Source organism: Oryzias latipes, chromosome 11, assembly GCF_053564925.1.
Source record: "Oryzias latipes strain Hd-rR chromosome 11, Olatipes_Hd-rR_3.1".
Lineage (NCBI taxonomy): Eukaryota > Metazoa > Chordata > Actinopteri > Beloniformes > Adrianichthyidae > Oryzias > Oryzias latipes.
This window is the reverse complement of record NC_136247.1, coordinates 25,038,630-25,055,735: the sequence shown is the minus strand read 5'-3', so window position 1 is coordinate 25,055,735 and position 17,106 is coordinate 25,038,630. Positions and strand designations below refer to the sequence as shown.

The following is a 17,106-nucleotide window of genomic DNA, read 5'->3' as shown; positions in this document are numbered from 1 at the left end:
TAGTTGTATAGGTAAAAACTTACTGTGAAAGACTTCACAGACGTAAGAAAAGCAAAACCCTTCATATCACCAGCTCACCTCATCAGGGTTTTTTTTTTCATTTTTCTGACATTTTGTTGTTTAAGTTGATGTTTTTTTCTGTTCTGACATCACTTTTTGATTTTATTTCATCATCATCCTCACCGTGTGGGGTCCTGCAGGGATCAGGAGGAAGGGAAACCTCCCTCGGCGTTGTGAGTATCTGTGCAGCTGTCCCAAAACTCACCTGTTTTAACTGCTCTCCCTGAAAACTGCCCCTTTCCGTCCCCTTGGCCGCCCTGCGTCAGCTGACTGTCTGTGTTACCTGGACAGGTGGAATCCACTCTCAGGGTTCAGTCAGTTGGTCAATAACGTTGCTGCCAATGTGTCCGAGGTTCTGCAGGTTAAAAGTCCAACTGACAGCGAGTCGCAGACGTGAGTAAAAACCAGGAGTTGGATTGAGCTCAGGATGGTTTTAGCTGAGCCCAAAAACAAAGAAACCCGTAAAATTTTGCTTTTATCAAAAACTGAGTTGAGTTTATTCATGGAAATGCACATAAAAGGGTTCATATATTCGGGTTTTGCTATTCGAAACCAGAAAATAAAAAACTATCAGCCTTTTTTTTTTATCTGCCTCCAAAATCTATTAATTTTAACAAAATAATCCCACGTTTTGTGTAGTTCCTGCAAAATTACCAAAAAAAATAGCTGAGATCTGTCTGCCTCTTCAATCAGCCTAATCTGTATAATCTGACGTTTACATTTCTGATAATCTCTGTGCTCCTCCACAGAAAGTTACATCAGCAGTTCGAGATGTACAAAGACCAGGTGAAAAAGTTGGGGGAGGAGCCTCCGGTGGCTCACACGGCGAGGGCGGAGTCTCCCACCTGCGGCATCTGTCACAAGACCAAGTTTGCAGACGGCTGCGGCAGGGCCTGCTGTTACTGTCAGAGCCGCTTCTGCGCCCGCTGTGGGGGGCGTGTCTCCCTGAGAGCCAACAAGGTTTTTGATTAAATTACTTCTTCACAAAAGTTATTGCGTGGATTTTCTGCCAAAAAGCTTTTGAAGTCAAATAAAATCTCGCCGTTTGTTTAATTGATAATGAAGAAGCAACAAATAAGAAACTTTTAGGACTTTAAAAGAAAAGGATTTATAAATCTTTTTGGTCAAAATACCTGCAGTTTATAGTATTTTTTTCTTTACTTTTATTCAGTAAATTGCTTGTTGGATAGGCTCCAGCAACCTTGACCCAAAAGTGATGAAGAAAGTTCAGAAAATGGATAGATGGTTGGGCATTTTGGTAAATAACTGCAACCTCAATGTGTTCGTCAAACAGAAGGTCATCTTAGCTGGACTGATTGGCCCCTCCCCCTGTTTGTCAGAACAACCATTCTTGCTCTAATACTTTTGTTTTTCAACGTGTTCTTAATAATCCCCATTTTTTTCATTTTTTTTTTTCTGGAGCTCAAGTTATAAATCGACCAATCAGATGCCTTAATAAAAGTAGGTGGAGCCTGCTGACCCCCACCCAAGGTTCAAAACGTTTGATTGAAAGAGATTTTTTGTGTAGCCTGCTTTCAAGTGGTAGGGGTGTGGCTTTCCAACAAGCCCACTCCTGATTGGCGAGAGCGTTTGCCATAGAAACTATGACTCGGACCGGCTTAGACCAATCACTGCTTACTGACGATGTCTGGCTCCAACATCTTCTATGGGTGAAGTCAAACTCACTAGGTCCGGTTCTCTTATAAAGCCAATGAGTCGGACTAGGGATGTAGGGAAAAATCGATTCAGCGATATATCACGATATTTCTTTTCACACGTATCACGATATGTTGTCAGACTCTAGCCGATACACACCATTCAGTTGGACACCAGATGGAGCCCCACCCATATTGAGTAAGAAGCATTGATAGCTCAGTGAGATACTTTCTCTTCATCTGTATGACAAAGAAAACTGATTGTTTTGTATACAGATTTCAAAAAAGTAGTTTACCACAATGTGAATGAAAGTGGGAATATTTTCAGAAGCATGAGGCTAAAAAAGCAATTTTTTAAAATGTAAACTGATATTTTTCAAGGTCTCCTTTTTTTCCCGGAAGCCCCAAACGACTTTTTGGAATTTAGTTTTTTTTTTTCCAGTTTTCTCGTGAGAACAGCATCTACTGTCACGTTATCACGAGAAAAACAATTCTCATTATTTCTCGTTTCTTTAATCGTATTATCACAAGGATTTTTTTCTCATGGGATGACTTGATAGTAGATATCGTCATCACGAGAAAAACAAAAGCAAGGCCGGCCGCAGTTTGTACACCTTTCCTACTTAAAACTGTATTCTTAGCTGCTATAAATGTCCAATAAACCAAGAAAGGACATGCATTTGCTATCAAAACTTTATAAAAACACAATTTTTGCATCTTGTTTAATGTCTCTGCTTAAAGGTCTAAAGATAAAAACTGGATAATTATTCATTTTTGTAGCTTTTTTTTTTTTTTTTTGCTCGGTAACACAATATAACCAAACCCTTCTTTGTTTCAGGTGATGTGGGTGTGCAACGTTTGCAGAAAGCAGCAGGAGATCCTCACTCGGTCAGGGGAGTTCTACTCCAACACCTCACTGCTGTCTGTCGATCATGGCTCCCACGGGGCTCCCCACCCACAAACCCAGGGGCCTCCAGGGCCCAAGGCATCCCTCAGTAATGGAGCCATGGAGCAGTGAGTACAGAATTATTTAAAAAATTGATAAAATACTCATACATGAAAGTTTATTAGATCTATTATACACTTAAAAGCATAACCAGATTTTAAAGTAATTTTACTAAACACATAATATCTGACATTTATGAAATGACAGTAAGAGTTGCTAAATTATAACTGATTTAACCCTCAGTTGTGTCTGCAGGCAGAATAAGCGTCAACAAAACCTTAAAGGGGTATTTTCGGCATGCATTGGTCCTAATTAGATCACAAAACAAACACGTACACCCAACACACACACACCAGTCGCACCACACAATTCACATGGTGTACAGGCACCCGCAGTAATCAGATTAACAGAATAATAATCCAGCAGCTCACAAGGGATTACTGCTGTTGCCAAATACGGCATGCTAACAGACAAGGCTAACAGCAACGGATGTCACTTCCTGTGCGGGAGAGACCGTGGCTGAAGGGGGGGGAGTGGCTTCATGCAGTGTGGGCGGGGCATCCTCTGTGTTCCAGCTGCCTGCAATAAACCTGCTGAGTGTGTGCATTAATGTTTGTCAATGTGCCCTGTGTTGAACCGCCATGAAGCTGCAAACCTTTAAGATGACACGAAAACAGTAAGACGCACATATTTTTTTTTGTCTCTGTCAAAGGAATTTTAACATCATGTGTCATAATACATTTTGACTGGGTTTTAGCACGCACGCATGTAAGATGCTTCTGTATTTAAAGTTTGCGTTTCATGAGGCGGCACAACAAAGACGGTTGGGTTTAAAATGAGCAATTAGCTGCAATGAATTATTTTTCCCACTTATTGAACATCAAAGTGTTAGTTTTTCAAAGAAAAGTCATATTTTGATTGCAAAACTAATTTTATTCGCAAAAAGGTAGTAATAACCTAATAATTTTCAATGTGTACCTTTGTTTTCAAACATTGTAAACAGTGTTCATTGTTTTGCCCAATGACACTTTGGAAATGAACCGGCAATCTTGTGATTAGAGGTCAATCGCTGCACCACTATTACAGTAATAGAAACCTTTTCTATTTTTGTCATTCCAGTGCATATGAGATTGTAGATTTTCTCTATAATTACCAACAATGATTGTTTAATTTAAACTAATAGACAGTTTATTTATCCATGATTAGTAAATTATTCACAACATTTATAAGATCTGTTTGATTATCACTTTTTAAGAAAATTCAGAAATAAGTGTTTTCTTGTTAAAGATTTACTGTTTGCTGTTATTTATTGGGATTATTATTGTATCAGTAAAAGTAAAATATGACTTAATTAATTTGAAGCACCAGTTAATTTGTGCGATGTACACTAATATTTCTATGCAGAGATTTGTTTTAGTATTAATTTATTTAAAAAATAAGAATCAAAGTCATATGAAATAAACAAACACAAATATGAAACTTTTTTTGCTCCAAATGTCAGAAACAATGAGCAAGCTGACTTTAAGTATTATATATAACTGAATATTTAAGACCAAATAAGGAGAAAGGCGTGACCCGTATCTGATAAGCCCCTCCTCCACTCTCTAATGTTGTGTTTGTCGTTTTCGACAGGAGGCGGAGCCCCACTGGTCTGTATTTTGATGCTATGGCGGACAGGATGCCTCGCTCTCCCTCTGACCATGGCCTGGACCGCCGTGCTCGCTTACCGCATAGCTACCATGGCAACGGGGAGGAAGAGCTGCGAGCGAGCCGACGACCCATCAGAGATGGACGAGGCCGCTGGCACTCACAGGTGGGAGGAAGTCGTCATTTTTTTATTTAGATGTGTTTAATGTGTTGTTTTTGAGTTTAGGAAACGACTTTACCTTTTCTGGACTAGGACCACCCCCTGGACCAGGTTCTGGTCGACCGCGAGCTGCGGCGGCGGCAGGAGGAGGAGTTCCAGGCTCGCTACCGCAGCGATCCAAACTTAGCTCGATACCCAGTGAAGCCGCAGCCGAGCGAGGAGACCATGAGGATGCTGGCTCAGGTCGGTCGGGTGCGCCACCAGCGCCGCCACAGTGACGTGTCCTTAGCCACAGCTGAGCCTGAACACCTGGCTCTGAGGCACATAGGTAGGACAGGAATACCCCCCCTCAATTCCTCTGTTTTTTGACCACTCCCGGTCTGAGCCGTGGTTCCTCTCTCAGCCTCCCGTCAGAATCGGCCTCAGGGGCTGCTTGGCTCTGGAGGTCAGAGGTCATTATCTGTGGACCGGACGGTCAACCACATGAGCCCTACGTCCCCCCGCCGCAGCCCCCTGCCGCAGCAACACCTGGATCCCAGCTCCGCCCTCAAGAGGAAGCCGGCCGGAGACAACATGGCACAGAGAGGGTGCATGATGGGAAAGATGCATGTGATCGGCAGCTTCAGCAGCTCGGAGGAGGAGCTCGTGACGCCCGACTACACCAGCTGCGATGAACACGACAGTAAGTCGACTCAACCTGACCAACCTGACGGATGCAGATTCTCATAAATAAACGGTTCTATTTATTCCAGTTTAACTACGAGCCATCTGTAAGGAGAAAAAGGGGAACTGAATAGGCGAAACGTTTGACAAAAAACAGGATTGTGAAGTGAGAAAACTGGTGCCACACTGCTACAGAGGATTCAGGAAAACCAGTTCTGAACTGGAATAATAATAAACATAAAACCTAGTTTATGTTTTCTTTTATTAATTTATTTTCACCAAGTTTTTTTATGATTTATTCAAAAAAATCTCCTTTCATTCATCAAAAATGTTGCTATACTTGATAGAAACTCAGCCAAATCTGCTTTGATGAAAAACAATTAAAATAAAGCAGAAATTACACTTCAGGGACATAAAATTAGGTCATTTCGTTGCTTTTTTTAGCATTTTACATTGATCTGATGACAAAGGAAGCAGCTGAATAGTCACAGAGGTCATTTAAAAGGAAATATAGGAATATCAATTTCAGTTTAATTTTATTTATTTACTAATCTGTTTGCTCAGCTGTTGGACAGAACAAGTTAAAAAAATATATTTATTTATGTCCTCCATCATCAGGAAAATGTCCCAAAAACACAAATTTCATTGGAGTTCATCCATCTAGTGGTAGTGTGAGTGGTATATAACAAAAATCTTAACCTTTAGCTAGATAATTAGGTAAATAAGTAAAAGCCTGCGAATCATGCATATAGTCTCAATCCATAAATATAATTTTTTTGCATTTAGGATGCATTACTATACAGAAACAATTTCACTTTTTGGCCCAAAAAAATAATAATTCACTATTTTAAAAAATCTCAAAAATTTGTTGAAGTTAATTGTTATAATCTAATTTGGCTTTGCTGAGAATTTAAGTTCTATTTTTTTTATTTTGATATTTGAACAGTAAATATCAAAGGAAGCTTTGACTTCTGAAGCTGTAATTTTAAATTGTAAAAATATGATTGTTTTTTCATTTTTCATTGTGGTACATCAATCAATTAATACACCATTCAGTGCATGATTCATACACAAAAACAATAATTTCCAGTGACAATATGTATCACTACAAAATAAATAATAAATAAAATACAACCAATTAATTTGTAGCTGAATAAAAACTCAATAAAAACCAAAAAATATATTACAACAAGCATGTTAAAATGACTAAAACAAGAATAAATTGTAAAAAAATGTACCTACACATGATCATCAACTCAAAAAAGTGAATTTCGAAAAGGTAAAAGGTTTTCCAGGTAACATTTTCTGCTTTAAGAGATAATAAAAGAAAGAGAGAGTTGGATCTCAGAACTTTTTCTCTCCTTTCTAAATGAGCTCAGTGAGATTATCTTCTTACAGCAGAAGCTGGCTTCACCTCCAACCAGATTCACCTGCACTTCCTCCCTCTCACTCTAGAGGGCTTCACCGTGAACTCAAGCCTTCTAAAACCAGCTGGACCTCATTTTGGGAGCTCCTTGAAGTTCTTTATGGCTGCTTTCAGTCCAGGGACAGTTCTTTGGATTTGGTTGTTCCCATAACAACCATAAACTTTAACTGAGTTTTTAAAGATTTCTTATTGACCTGAAGGCTGCCAAACTCAGAGAAACCTTTCTCCTGGTCTTCCACCTTTACCTGTTCTGCTTGCCGCTGCTGATCACCTGGATCAGAACCTGGAACCATCAGGGAATCAGTCCAGTGATATCTTGAAGTGCGTTGTTGGGCCTCCATAATTTTTGTCTGATGTTGCCATCTTTCCTGGAGGTTCTGTTGTTGTTTTTGTTGTCTTCGTGTGGTTCTAAAATTCCAAACATTCTCCTTGTACTTGTGATATTATTTTCTGTCAGGTTTGTGAGTGAGAGTTCTGGCTTTACAACAGAGTTCTGAGATGAGAGGTTCTTGAAGGGAAAAGGATTGTGGGTTTTGGAGTTTCTTAAATCCCAGACGTGGTCCTCGGCTTTGTTCTCCATAACTCAGATCTGTCTGTGGTTCTGTCTGAAAGTTTTTGGATCATTTGCCTGAGCGCGTTCTGTCAGACGTGATGCAGCTGACGCGGGTTTTCCCTCAGGAAGTCAGGAATCATGCTGATGACTTAAGCTGCTGCTTCAGTGTCACAGGGTCAGAGATTATGAGCTCTGATTGGCTCAGAGGTCTCCTGGGCACTCCCCTTTCGTTCACAGCAGAAGTTCTGTGGTGGCCTGAAGATGCTTCGCTGACCGGGCTTCATCCACGAAAAAACTGGGGGAAATGATGCCGCCGTTCCAGGCATGATTGAGTCACCTGGGCTTTGGTTCTGGCTCGTCTTGACCATCAAATCACCGCCACTGCTCTCCTTCAATTGGATTAGGAGAGAAGAGTGTGGATTATCAGGAGTCGCACGGTGCAGGAAGCAGCACGATGGTGGACCATCCCTCAGCTATAACTCTGTGGACTCACCGAGGCCGGACGTGCCGCTCATCTGGAGTCTTGGTGGTTTCCTGTTAGGATGCAGGATTTCTGGGAAATTTGATTTTTTCATTATTATTTATTGCAGTGAAAAAATTAAATCTTGAATTTGAGAAGATTCCAGTTGAAGCATCTGTCTCGATAGAAACGTGAAAACCCCACACCAACAGCTGGTTCTGTTACTGTCAGATCAGCAGCAGGAAGATGGACTCTGGGTCTGGGAACAAGTAATCTCTTTACAGAGACTATGAACTACCTTACAACCTGCAAGCAGAGCTCAGAGCAAACCAAACTCCTGGATTTGGTGAGAGGGAAAGCCAAGAATCTCCTCTTCCTCCACTCAGTCCTGCTCTGATTTTTCATGGCGTCTTCACCAACCTGTGAGTATCTCAGAAGGTGCACAGGAAACCTGTCGGGAAGTTCAGAGCTTTGCGGGGCACATTTATTCTCTGAATGTGGATTTTTGAATGACAGGAAGTCTCACAGGTCACCTGCAGATTCAGATGCTCATTTCAGGTCTTACAGTTGTGTTTGTGTGACTCTTTTAGGTGACATTTTCTAGAAATGTTAAAGACCCACACTGGTTATCCGTTGATGTGTTGTCAAAGCATTCCCAGTGGTTTTCTAATTACGGTTTTGCCATTTTTAGCCAAAAATAAAAAGAAACGGTGTGGTTTTCTAATCTAGGTAATAGTGTTTTTGCAGACTGACAGGAGTTCATTAGAAGTCCACCACTGAGTTGTGGGCGGGACCGTTCCTCTCCCCATTACTGAGAGCTCTTTGTTTACATGCTCTCAGGCTAGCTTACAGCCCCTCACACCCCCAACCTAACATTAGCGGTGTAATAAAACTGGTGAGCATTATCGAAGCTATCCAGCTGTGCCTTTTGATCCAGATTCCAGCTCAGATGAGGAAAAACAAAGACGTTCATGGATCTATTAGTTAGTGTGCAAGTGGATACATCAGAATGGAGCAGAGCGGGGAGCAGGTGGCCCCGCCCAGCAGATTTTCAACGTCACAAATACAATTTTATTGGAGTGGGTCTTTAAATAACCGGTTGAAAAACAGGTTATAAAAATGAAGAAAAAAAATTCAATACAGTCATTTATTAAACACATTTGCAACTTTTTCGAGTTTCAAGGAGTTGAAAGTTTATTTACTATTTTAACGCTTCCTTTTGAAGTACAGTACTTCGAGGGCCAATTACATGGTATGTCTGTTGTACCTAATGGGTACTTACATAGTAGATGCTGTGTGTTTATATAGTACTATTTGCTTCATACTGATATGGTACCTACTGCGTTTTTAAATTATACCTACTTGGTATTCAATTTGGAGCAAGACATCATTTTTTTCGGTTATACTAGTTTCATTTGAACCTTTATTCTGAGTTAAAATAACCCTAAAAAAAGTTAGTCCCCCTTTTTTTTGTACAACTAGTTCCACATAAATATTCAGCAAGTACCCTGTAAGTACCCATAAGGTACAAAAAAGTACCATATAAATACCACCTAACTACCCTGAAAGTACTGTCCTGTTAAAGGAAGTGTTACCAATATTTTTTTTGTAGTCCTCATTCTGTGTTTAGACAGTTGGCAAAGGTCATGCGGGTTTGTTCTAATATTTTTTCTGCCAGGAGACATGGAGAGCCAATGGTGGGACCACAGCTCCTGGCATGGCGAGCCTCCCCCCATGTCTTTGGTGCGTTCCTACCACACACATCAGTACGATAGACACAAAAGCTGCATAAAGACAACAGAAATGAGAAAATATGAATTTTCTTTACTTTTGTCACTCATTAGCAGCCGGTGACGTGGCAACCATCCAAAGATGGCGAGCGCCTGATTGGTCGAATCGTTCTAAACAAACGGATGAAGGACGGGACGGTTCCTGCCGATACGGGAGCGCTGCTGGGGCTGAAGGTTCGACTCTTATTCCTTAAACGTTCCACGTGTTTTTGGAATCAGCTGGAGTGCCTTGCTCATGAGTTATGTCCACCTCAGGTTGTCGGGGGAAAGATGACGGAGTCTGGCCGCCTCTGTGCGTTCATCACGAAGGTGAAGAGAGGAAGTTTGGCCGACACCGTGGGACACCTGAGACCAGGTAAACTCCTGGAGGACTTTTGTGATTTTATTTGTGGTTTTGTTAATTTACTATCAATATTTATGTTACAAACGGATTTTCTAATGTGGCACATGGATGTATGAATAATCAAATAAAATGCAAATTAAAAATAGTGGGAATATAGAGTTTTTATGTGGGGAATAAAGCAATTTCAATAATGAGTGAAGGCTGATTACATCTCCAAGACTGAACAATTACATATAAAACATAAATAATGATGGTTTGTGACAGTCTGCATGGGTTCATATATATATATATATATATAGTACCAGAAAATAGTACCAGAAAAAAATCTTGTCCAATCAATTTTTTTTAATTCCACCTAAAACTGCAACTCCCAAAGCCCCGCCCCTTCACATGTGGTATTATTGAAAAGCCCCATACAGGTGTTAATTTAGTGGAATTCAGCGGTTTGAATATATACTTTGTTTAAAAATATCCTCTACAGAAGGGACATTTGCTTTGCTGGTAATCTGGACGTTAAAGGATCCAGAATGCATTGGGGTCATTTTTAAAACGCTTTAAGAGAGATTCAAACATTATTTTCTCACACAGACACCCAAAAAAACAAACAAAAAAAAACATCTTTGGGATTTACTGTAAAAAGTGAAACAAAAGTGGACAAAAGCAAATCTAGAGAAATGCAGACAAAAAGATTGTGGGCTTTATTTAAGCTCTCTCCAGCAAAAGTAAAGAAGTCACTCAAATGACTTTTATCTTTTTTTCCCCTCTGTCAACCAATTTATAGAAACTTGTAGTTCTGCTATACCACCCAAAAACTGAGATAAAGCTGATTTTATTTTTCTTTTTGTATTATCTTATCAACTGTTAAACAGTACTTTATGCCTCTAATTTATTAATTTTCTGTTTTTTACTACTGTAAAAAAAAGTCTACAGTTTTTATCATTTATTTTTCTAATTTTTAAACTGTTTTATTTTTACTTCTGACTTTTCGGCCAGATTACATTTTTAATAGAGATCCTGATCTTTAGCTGTTTAAATAAAGTTTAAATATTTAATAAAAAAAGTATAAATGTTGCTCTACCTGTTTTATTTCCTTAACATCAAATTGAAGGATGTTTCTTTGTAAAAATAGGCAGTTTGAACCCAAAAAAAACTATTAATTTAAAGACTTCCTGTTGGAATTGAAAATGATTGCCAATATTTGCTTTTGTTTTTGATTGGAATATTCAGTCACATCTTTAGAGTAATTTTTTCATTAGAAACACGAACTGAATTATGGGAAAAATCTCGTTTTAAAGCTAAATCCGGCTGATGGAGACAGTCATAGAAATGTTTCCTTCAAAAAAAAAAATGTTTTGCAGGGGATCAGGTTCTGGAGTGGAACGGCAGGGTTCTTCAGGGGGCCACATTTAATGAGGTCTACAACATCATCATGGAATCCAAACCAGAACCGCAGGTGGAGCTGGTGGTGTGTCGACCCATTGGGTGGGTTTCACTTCCCATTTGACATTTTAGAGACAAAAAGGGTTTGTCTCATTTGACTGTTGTGTTTTTCAGAAACACGTCCAGACCAGCAGACGGCTCACATGTTCACATGGACTCCAGTAAGTATTGCCCAAAACCTCCTAGATGCATTCAAAATTGGGAAATCGCATTCAACGCTTTTATTTCCGCGGTTGCGCTTCCTGTCTTCAGGTTCGAGCTCCTTTGAGTCTCAAAAAGTTGGTCCATCCATCTCCGTCACGTCTCCCATGAGCCCCAGCGTTCTGTCCGGACAGGTCTCTGTAAGTTTACCCAGAATGCAGTGCGCCACGAATGGTTCCCAGCCGTCCATTAACAGTGGTTTTGATGGCGGTGTGTGTTTTCAGGCTGTGAACAAGTGTCCTCTGGTTCCCAGAATTCAGGTAACCTGCAGACCAGAATGGAGAGAGCGTCTGCGTCCCGCGTTTGCTTGTTCTGCAGTTAGTTTAGTCAACAGGATGCAGAGAAATGTAGGATGTTAGTAGTGTGAGGAGATTTAGACTTTTAGAAATCCTGTTTTCATGTTTAAGATGGTATGGTGATTTCCTTATCGGCTAGTCTAGAGCAGTAGTCCCCAACCAGGACACGGACCGGTACAACATTTGGTATCAGGCAACAGAGAGAAAAAAAATCACAGCCTACCCCCCCCCCCCCCCCCCCATTTTATTTATAATCTGATTCTAAAGGAAGTTTTATTTTGAAAAACTACTTTCTCTCCACCCCATTGGACTCATTTTTGATGCATATTATTTCACTCGCTAAATAAAAACCTCAGAGCTTACAAAGTTAACCAAAAACAAACGTACTTTGGAAAATCATGTTTTTTGAGTATTTTACATTTGTTACAAGAGAACAAATGAATTGAATTTAAAATTAAACGTAAAGTTAAAGTCCCAAATGTGTTTCTCTCTGACCGACTTTGAAGGCTTGCTGTCCCGCGTTAACCAGAGAGGGTAAAAATAAAAACAAGAATAAAATCAGGGGACCTTTTTTAATCGTTGCCCCGCTGAAAGGAACTGTGGGGCGATTTGGTTCAGACGGGTACATCGTCCCACTGGACCTCAGATCGCGTCTGTACCGTTGATTTAACACAAGGAGATTTTGGCAACGGAGGCAATAAATAAACATAAAATATGGCTTTTAAAGACATTTAGGTTATGGGATATTGGTTAAAATATTCTTAATCATAATTAAAACACCACGTTTTTATTTTTAAAAAAAGGTCTTTGTTCAATTTGTTATGAATCGGGGGATGATGATATAATCCAGATAAAAAAAGTGCTTTTTTGTGATAATATAGTTAGAAAATAGACAGGGCGGGTCTATAAGGTCTTAAATGACCACTGGGAAAGCTTTTAAAATAGGTCAAAAGATGATCAGAGGGGGACTTTAAGGGAAACAAGAGACTAACGGGGAAAAAAATAAGCCCGTCCGTGAAAAAAATCTCTGACATGAAACCGGTCTGTGGCCTGACAGGTTGGAGACCGCTGCCTTAGATTCCTGCTTTGCTGTCAGGGATTCTTGTGTGGCTCATCACTGTTGGGCGTCTTTAAAACTGTTCATATTCTGCTGCATTCCTTGGTTTGTTCAGAAGGGCTTTCTTCTCCCTGGTGTTATTTTGATCTTTTGTTTATTTTCTAAGGCTTCTTTAGTGACCAAATCCGGTTTCTTCCTCTTCTCTGTACCTCTTTCTTGCCTCTTCTGCAGAGATCTGCTCTGACGTTCTGAGTTGTGATGATGATGTTTTTTTCCGTAGATAAAGCTGTGGTACGACAAAGTCGGTCATCAGCTCATCGTCACCATTCTTGGAGCCAAAGAACTTCCCGTTCGGGACGATGGACGACCCCGAAACCCCTATGTGAAGATCTACTTCCTTCCTGACAGAAGGTAAACTGACAGCCAGGGCTAGTTTTGGGTCAGAGCTTCTGTTCCCGGTTGATTAAAAGTCTTTCTGTCTGCAGCGATAAAAGCAAACGGAGGACAAAGACGGTGAAGAAGTCACTGGAACCTCGCTGGAACCAGACGTTCATGTACTCCCCGGTGCACCGTCGAGAGTTCAGAGAGCGGATGCTGGAGCTGACCGTGTGGGACCAGGCCCGGGTCAGAGAGGAGGAGAGCCAGTTCCTGGGAGAAGTGAGGACATGAAGAGCTTTGGAGGTCAAACGTTGCCGTGGTGGACGCCATTTCTGACTTTGTCTGCTGCTTTTTCTGTGCCGCCTCTCCGCATCAGGTCATGATCGAGCTGGAATCGGCCCTGCTGGACGACCAGCCTCACTGGTACAAACTGCAGCTTCACGACGTTTCCTCTCTTCCGCTGCCCAACGCCTCGCCGTACCCGCAGAGGAGAGGCCTGCAGGCCGAGCCGTCGCAGAGCAGCAGGAGGCTCCAGAGTGAGTGACGGCACGTCAGGCAGCCCGACCATTCCACGCCATCGGCTGTTTTATTCACTTTCAGTTCCGCATGTTCACTCTGTCGCCTTTTTCTTCTGTTTTACGCTTTGCCAGGCAAATATTATCACTCAGGTAAATACACCTGTGTGTGTGTGTGAGTGGCTCATGTCTTGTGAAGATGTCAGCTGTGCCATCATGCTCATTTTTATTTTATTTGCCTATCCTTTGCCATCTTTTTTCTGTGACATCTCTGTTGAATCTCCATTGAATTTATTAATCAAAAGCAGAGAAATGCCGAAATTAGATGAATTTAATCCATAATAGGGATTTTTTTAAAATCTGCTCACCAGAAAATATACTTTTAATTTATTAAGATTAAGATTGTATCTCATTGTATAGAAATAGTTAATTTATTTTAGAGGGATGGAACAACTGGTGTCCCACCTGACTGATGCAAGTCTCCAGATGTTTCGATTGATTAAAACTAACTTTTGTTTGCTTTGTTTGCTCTTGGATTGTGAACTGTAATCTGGCTTTTTAGATAGTTTGCTTTCTAGTGAAGGTGAAACATACAGTATGTCCATTCAATTAATAACTGTTCATGTTGTTTAGGAGCTAAAGAAAATGCAGAAGAAAAATTCAACCATGCACGAATTAAAGATGGAAAATGACTAAAAATGTAGAATATAATATAGGTTTGTTGATGGAGATGCAATAATAGGAGAGCTGAGGCAAGAAGGTAAAAAATTGGGGGAATCTGTCAATGAAAACCTAAAAAAGTAAATGCATTATTATTATAAAAAAGTAAAAAATACTGAATAAAAAATATAGTTTCCTTTTTCTTTTATGGAAAACTAGTGAATTAATAAGAAAAACAGGGGCACGCCTACATATTTTTCGATTTCACTACATTTAAATTATAAATGACATTTTTAAGGTAAAAAATGAAGCGTTCCACAGACGTTTTGTGTTAAAAACCCATTTAGCATAAAGTTAATGTGCAAAATTCAGATTAAAGTTAATTGCAATTCATTTATGACTTATCAAAGCTGTCATTTAAATGATTTCCACAAGTGCACTAATTCTTTGCTTTTTTTAACTACTGATGGCTTTGTTTTGTGAAAAATACAAAGTTTTATATGAATTTGTGATTCCCTAAGAATGTATGTTTTATTCTTTAATTATCAAAAATATATAGTTTATTTTTAGTGTATAGTTTTAATGACTTCTTTGCTTTAAGTGTTTTATATAGTTTTACCAAGTGTGTTAGTATTTGTTTTTTCTGAATGAAACCACAAATGCAGAGGGAGATATGAAATAAAAATAGAAATAAATCAGATTATGGATCTGAAATCAGTAAAATAAACAGTTGGGTCCAAAAAAGAGTCAGAGGTGAACAAAAAATGCAGAGGCCAAAATAGAGAAAATCAATTTACAGACTAACGGTAAACACAACTCAACACATGCAAACATCAAAAAGTTGCATTAAATACAAATAATTTAAGATAAATGCTCTCATCCTTACATAAACAGTATTTCAGGTTCATGTAGGAAACTTTTTGGATGAATTCTGCAAATTTAAAATTCGGTTACTCACGAAGTCAAAAACGTTATAAAGCTCTGCAATAGATCTAATAAAATATGATCTGTCACTTCTGAAAGTAATACATCAGTGTCCACTACACTCACATTGAGGTTTTAGATTCTTCAGACAGCCTTTAAGGTTCTTTGGAGGGAATCTGGGGAGTTTGGTGTTATAGAAAGATTGCAGATGGTTTTAAGTTGGGATAGATAGCAAACAGAAGTTTCCATGTTTGGTTAAGAGGTCAGTGAACGCATCACAGCACATCACATCAAAGTCTATCAGAAATATTCGCTCATAGATCAGACATAAAGATGTTTTAGAACAGACTGAACTTGTCTAGACTGTTGTCATTGAAGAAGAAGCTATCCGTTCCACGTTTGTAATCTGGTTGCTCAGTCTAACGGTTTCAGGTTTGCTGACCTTCCTTCAGGATTACAGACAAGCAGCTTACGGGCTTTAACATCTCGGCTCTGTGTCTCCACACCTCTCCCTCTGAAGGGTCCCAGAGAATCAGTGACAGCGAGTTCTCCGACTACGACTGCGAAGACGGCATCGGGGTAATATCAGGTAAAGTCCACGCCGCCGCCGCCGCCGCCGCCCTTCAGTGGTGAGACACCAAGAACGTAAACAAAGAACATATGAAGACATTCTAAAACATTCTAACGTGAGAAATGTTTGAACATTATGTAATATAAAACCATTTTTGGGGTTTTCCTAAGTGATTTTTATTAAAAAATTAAAGTATTAGTAAATTATATCAATTCCAACACGTTTTTAAATTGTCAGCTCTGAGAGGGATCTGTTGCTGATACAAACTGAGAACTGGAGCGAGTGAGTGTTCAGCACCAATACGTTTTGAAAAGCCACTACACTGTTCATCTGCTCCACCCGTCAGATCTACAACTGTTCATGAGGTTCGAGTTTCAGCCTCTCCATGCAGTTATTTTCTGTTTATTGTTTGTTAAAGAAGTCCCACTACAGTGTTCCCCTGCTTCTTCCTGGTTCTCATAGTGGGTATAGAAAGGAAAGCAGAACCAGTGGGGCGGCCGTGGTGCAGCGGTAGGCAATCGTACGATCATGGGTCAACCCATGATCGTAAGATTGCAGGTTCGATTCCCACATTGCACGCCTGTGTGTCGAAGTGTCCTTGGGCAAGACACTGAACCCCACCTTGCCTCTGGTGGGAGGCTGGCACCAGTGTTCGGCAGCGGAGCCGCCATCAGTGTGTGAATGTGTGTGTGCATGTGTGCATGGGTGAATGGGACTGTGACTGTAAAGCGCTTTGGGCTTTCATAAGAAGGTAGAAAGCGCTATATAAGTATACACCATTTACCATTACCATCAAATGTTGTCTGTGAAAATGATTTTAAAAATAATTCTTGAAGACCTAAAATTTAGTTTTCAAATACTTACTTTTTTTCACTTACTCCCATGTTATTTAAAAAAACCAAAACAAAAATTGAAAACCCTGTTCGGCCTCACTGTTTGAGTCCATGTCGCGATCTTTCTCCACAAAAAGCTCTATGATCTGTTGTAAACGTCTTTAGTTTAATGAGTCTCTCCCTCTCAATGTACAGATGGCCTTGGTCTGTTGCGAAACACTCAAATTAGCCGATTCAGGAATTGTGGAAAACGTGTCGAGTCGACTGAAAATGTATCTTTAACACGGATCAGTGGAAAATAGTAATTACTTAATGTACGTTTGGCTTTTTTTATATCACAACGACAGGCCTCACTTGAGGGACTCGGGTAGAAGTCTGAAGTCCAAATCCCCATGTTTCGGAGTTGTCTGTAAATGACCAAAACGTCTAGTTTTTGTGTGAAAATGTGTTTTCAGAGGAGCAGCCGAAATGATGGAGCAACCAGGAAAAGTTGCAAAAACCTGTAAAAAAATAACCCGTTAAACATTT

At 40.0% G+C, this 17,106-nt stretch overlaps 1 protein-coding gene across 50 annotated transcripts in view; it reads left to right on the top strand.

Moving 5' to 3' along the window:
• Positions 1-17,106, top strand: part of rims2b (regulating synaptic membrane exocytosis 2b) — a 41,049-nt gene that overhangs the window by 6,366 nt on the left and 17,577 nt on the right. For 16 of the 50 annotated variants that reach the window (XM_078955062.1, XM_078955048.1, XM_023959586.2 and 13 more), the window contains exons 3-21: positions 201-233; positions 352-453; positions 810-1,020; positions 2,554-2,729; positions 4,294-4,474; positions 4,562-4,796; positions 4,872-5,150; positions 9,249-9,313; positions 9,415-9,534; positions 9,616-9,715; positions 11,062-11,185; positions 11,258-11,304; positions 11,396-11,484; positions 11,569-11,604; positions 12,978-13,108; positions 13,183-13,354; positions 13,452-13,611; positions 13,726-13,743; positions 15,695-15,763. In XM_078955062.1, coding sequence (XP_078811188.1) covers positions 201-233; positions 352-453; positions 810-1,020; positions 2,554-2,729; positions 4,294-4,474; positions 4,562-4,796; positions 4,872-5,150; positions 9,249-9,313; positions 9,415-9,534; positions 9,616-9,715; positions 11,062-11,185; positions 11,258-11,304; positions 11,396-11,484; positions 11,569-11,604; positions 12,978-13,108; positions 13,183-13,354; positions 13,452-13,611; positions 13,726-13,743; positions 15,695-15,763 — 2,348 coding nt within the window. Of the gene's footprint in view, positions 1-200; positions 234-351; positions 454-809; positions 1,021-2,553; positions 2,730-3,196; positions 3,338-4,293; positions 4,475-4,561; positions 4,797-4,871; positions 5,151-9,248; positions 9,314-9,414; positions 9,535-9,615; positions 9,716-11,061; positions 11,186-11,257; positions 11,305-11,395; positions 11,485-11,568; positions 11,605-12,977; positions 13,109-13,182; positions 13,355-13,451; positions 13,612-13,725; positions 13,744-15,694; positions 15,764-17,106 lie in introns of those variants that run through there. The other 34 variants (XM_078955063.1, XM_078955049.1, XM_078955044.1 and 31 more) reach the window with 17 other exon arrangements.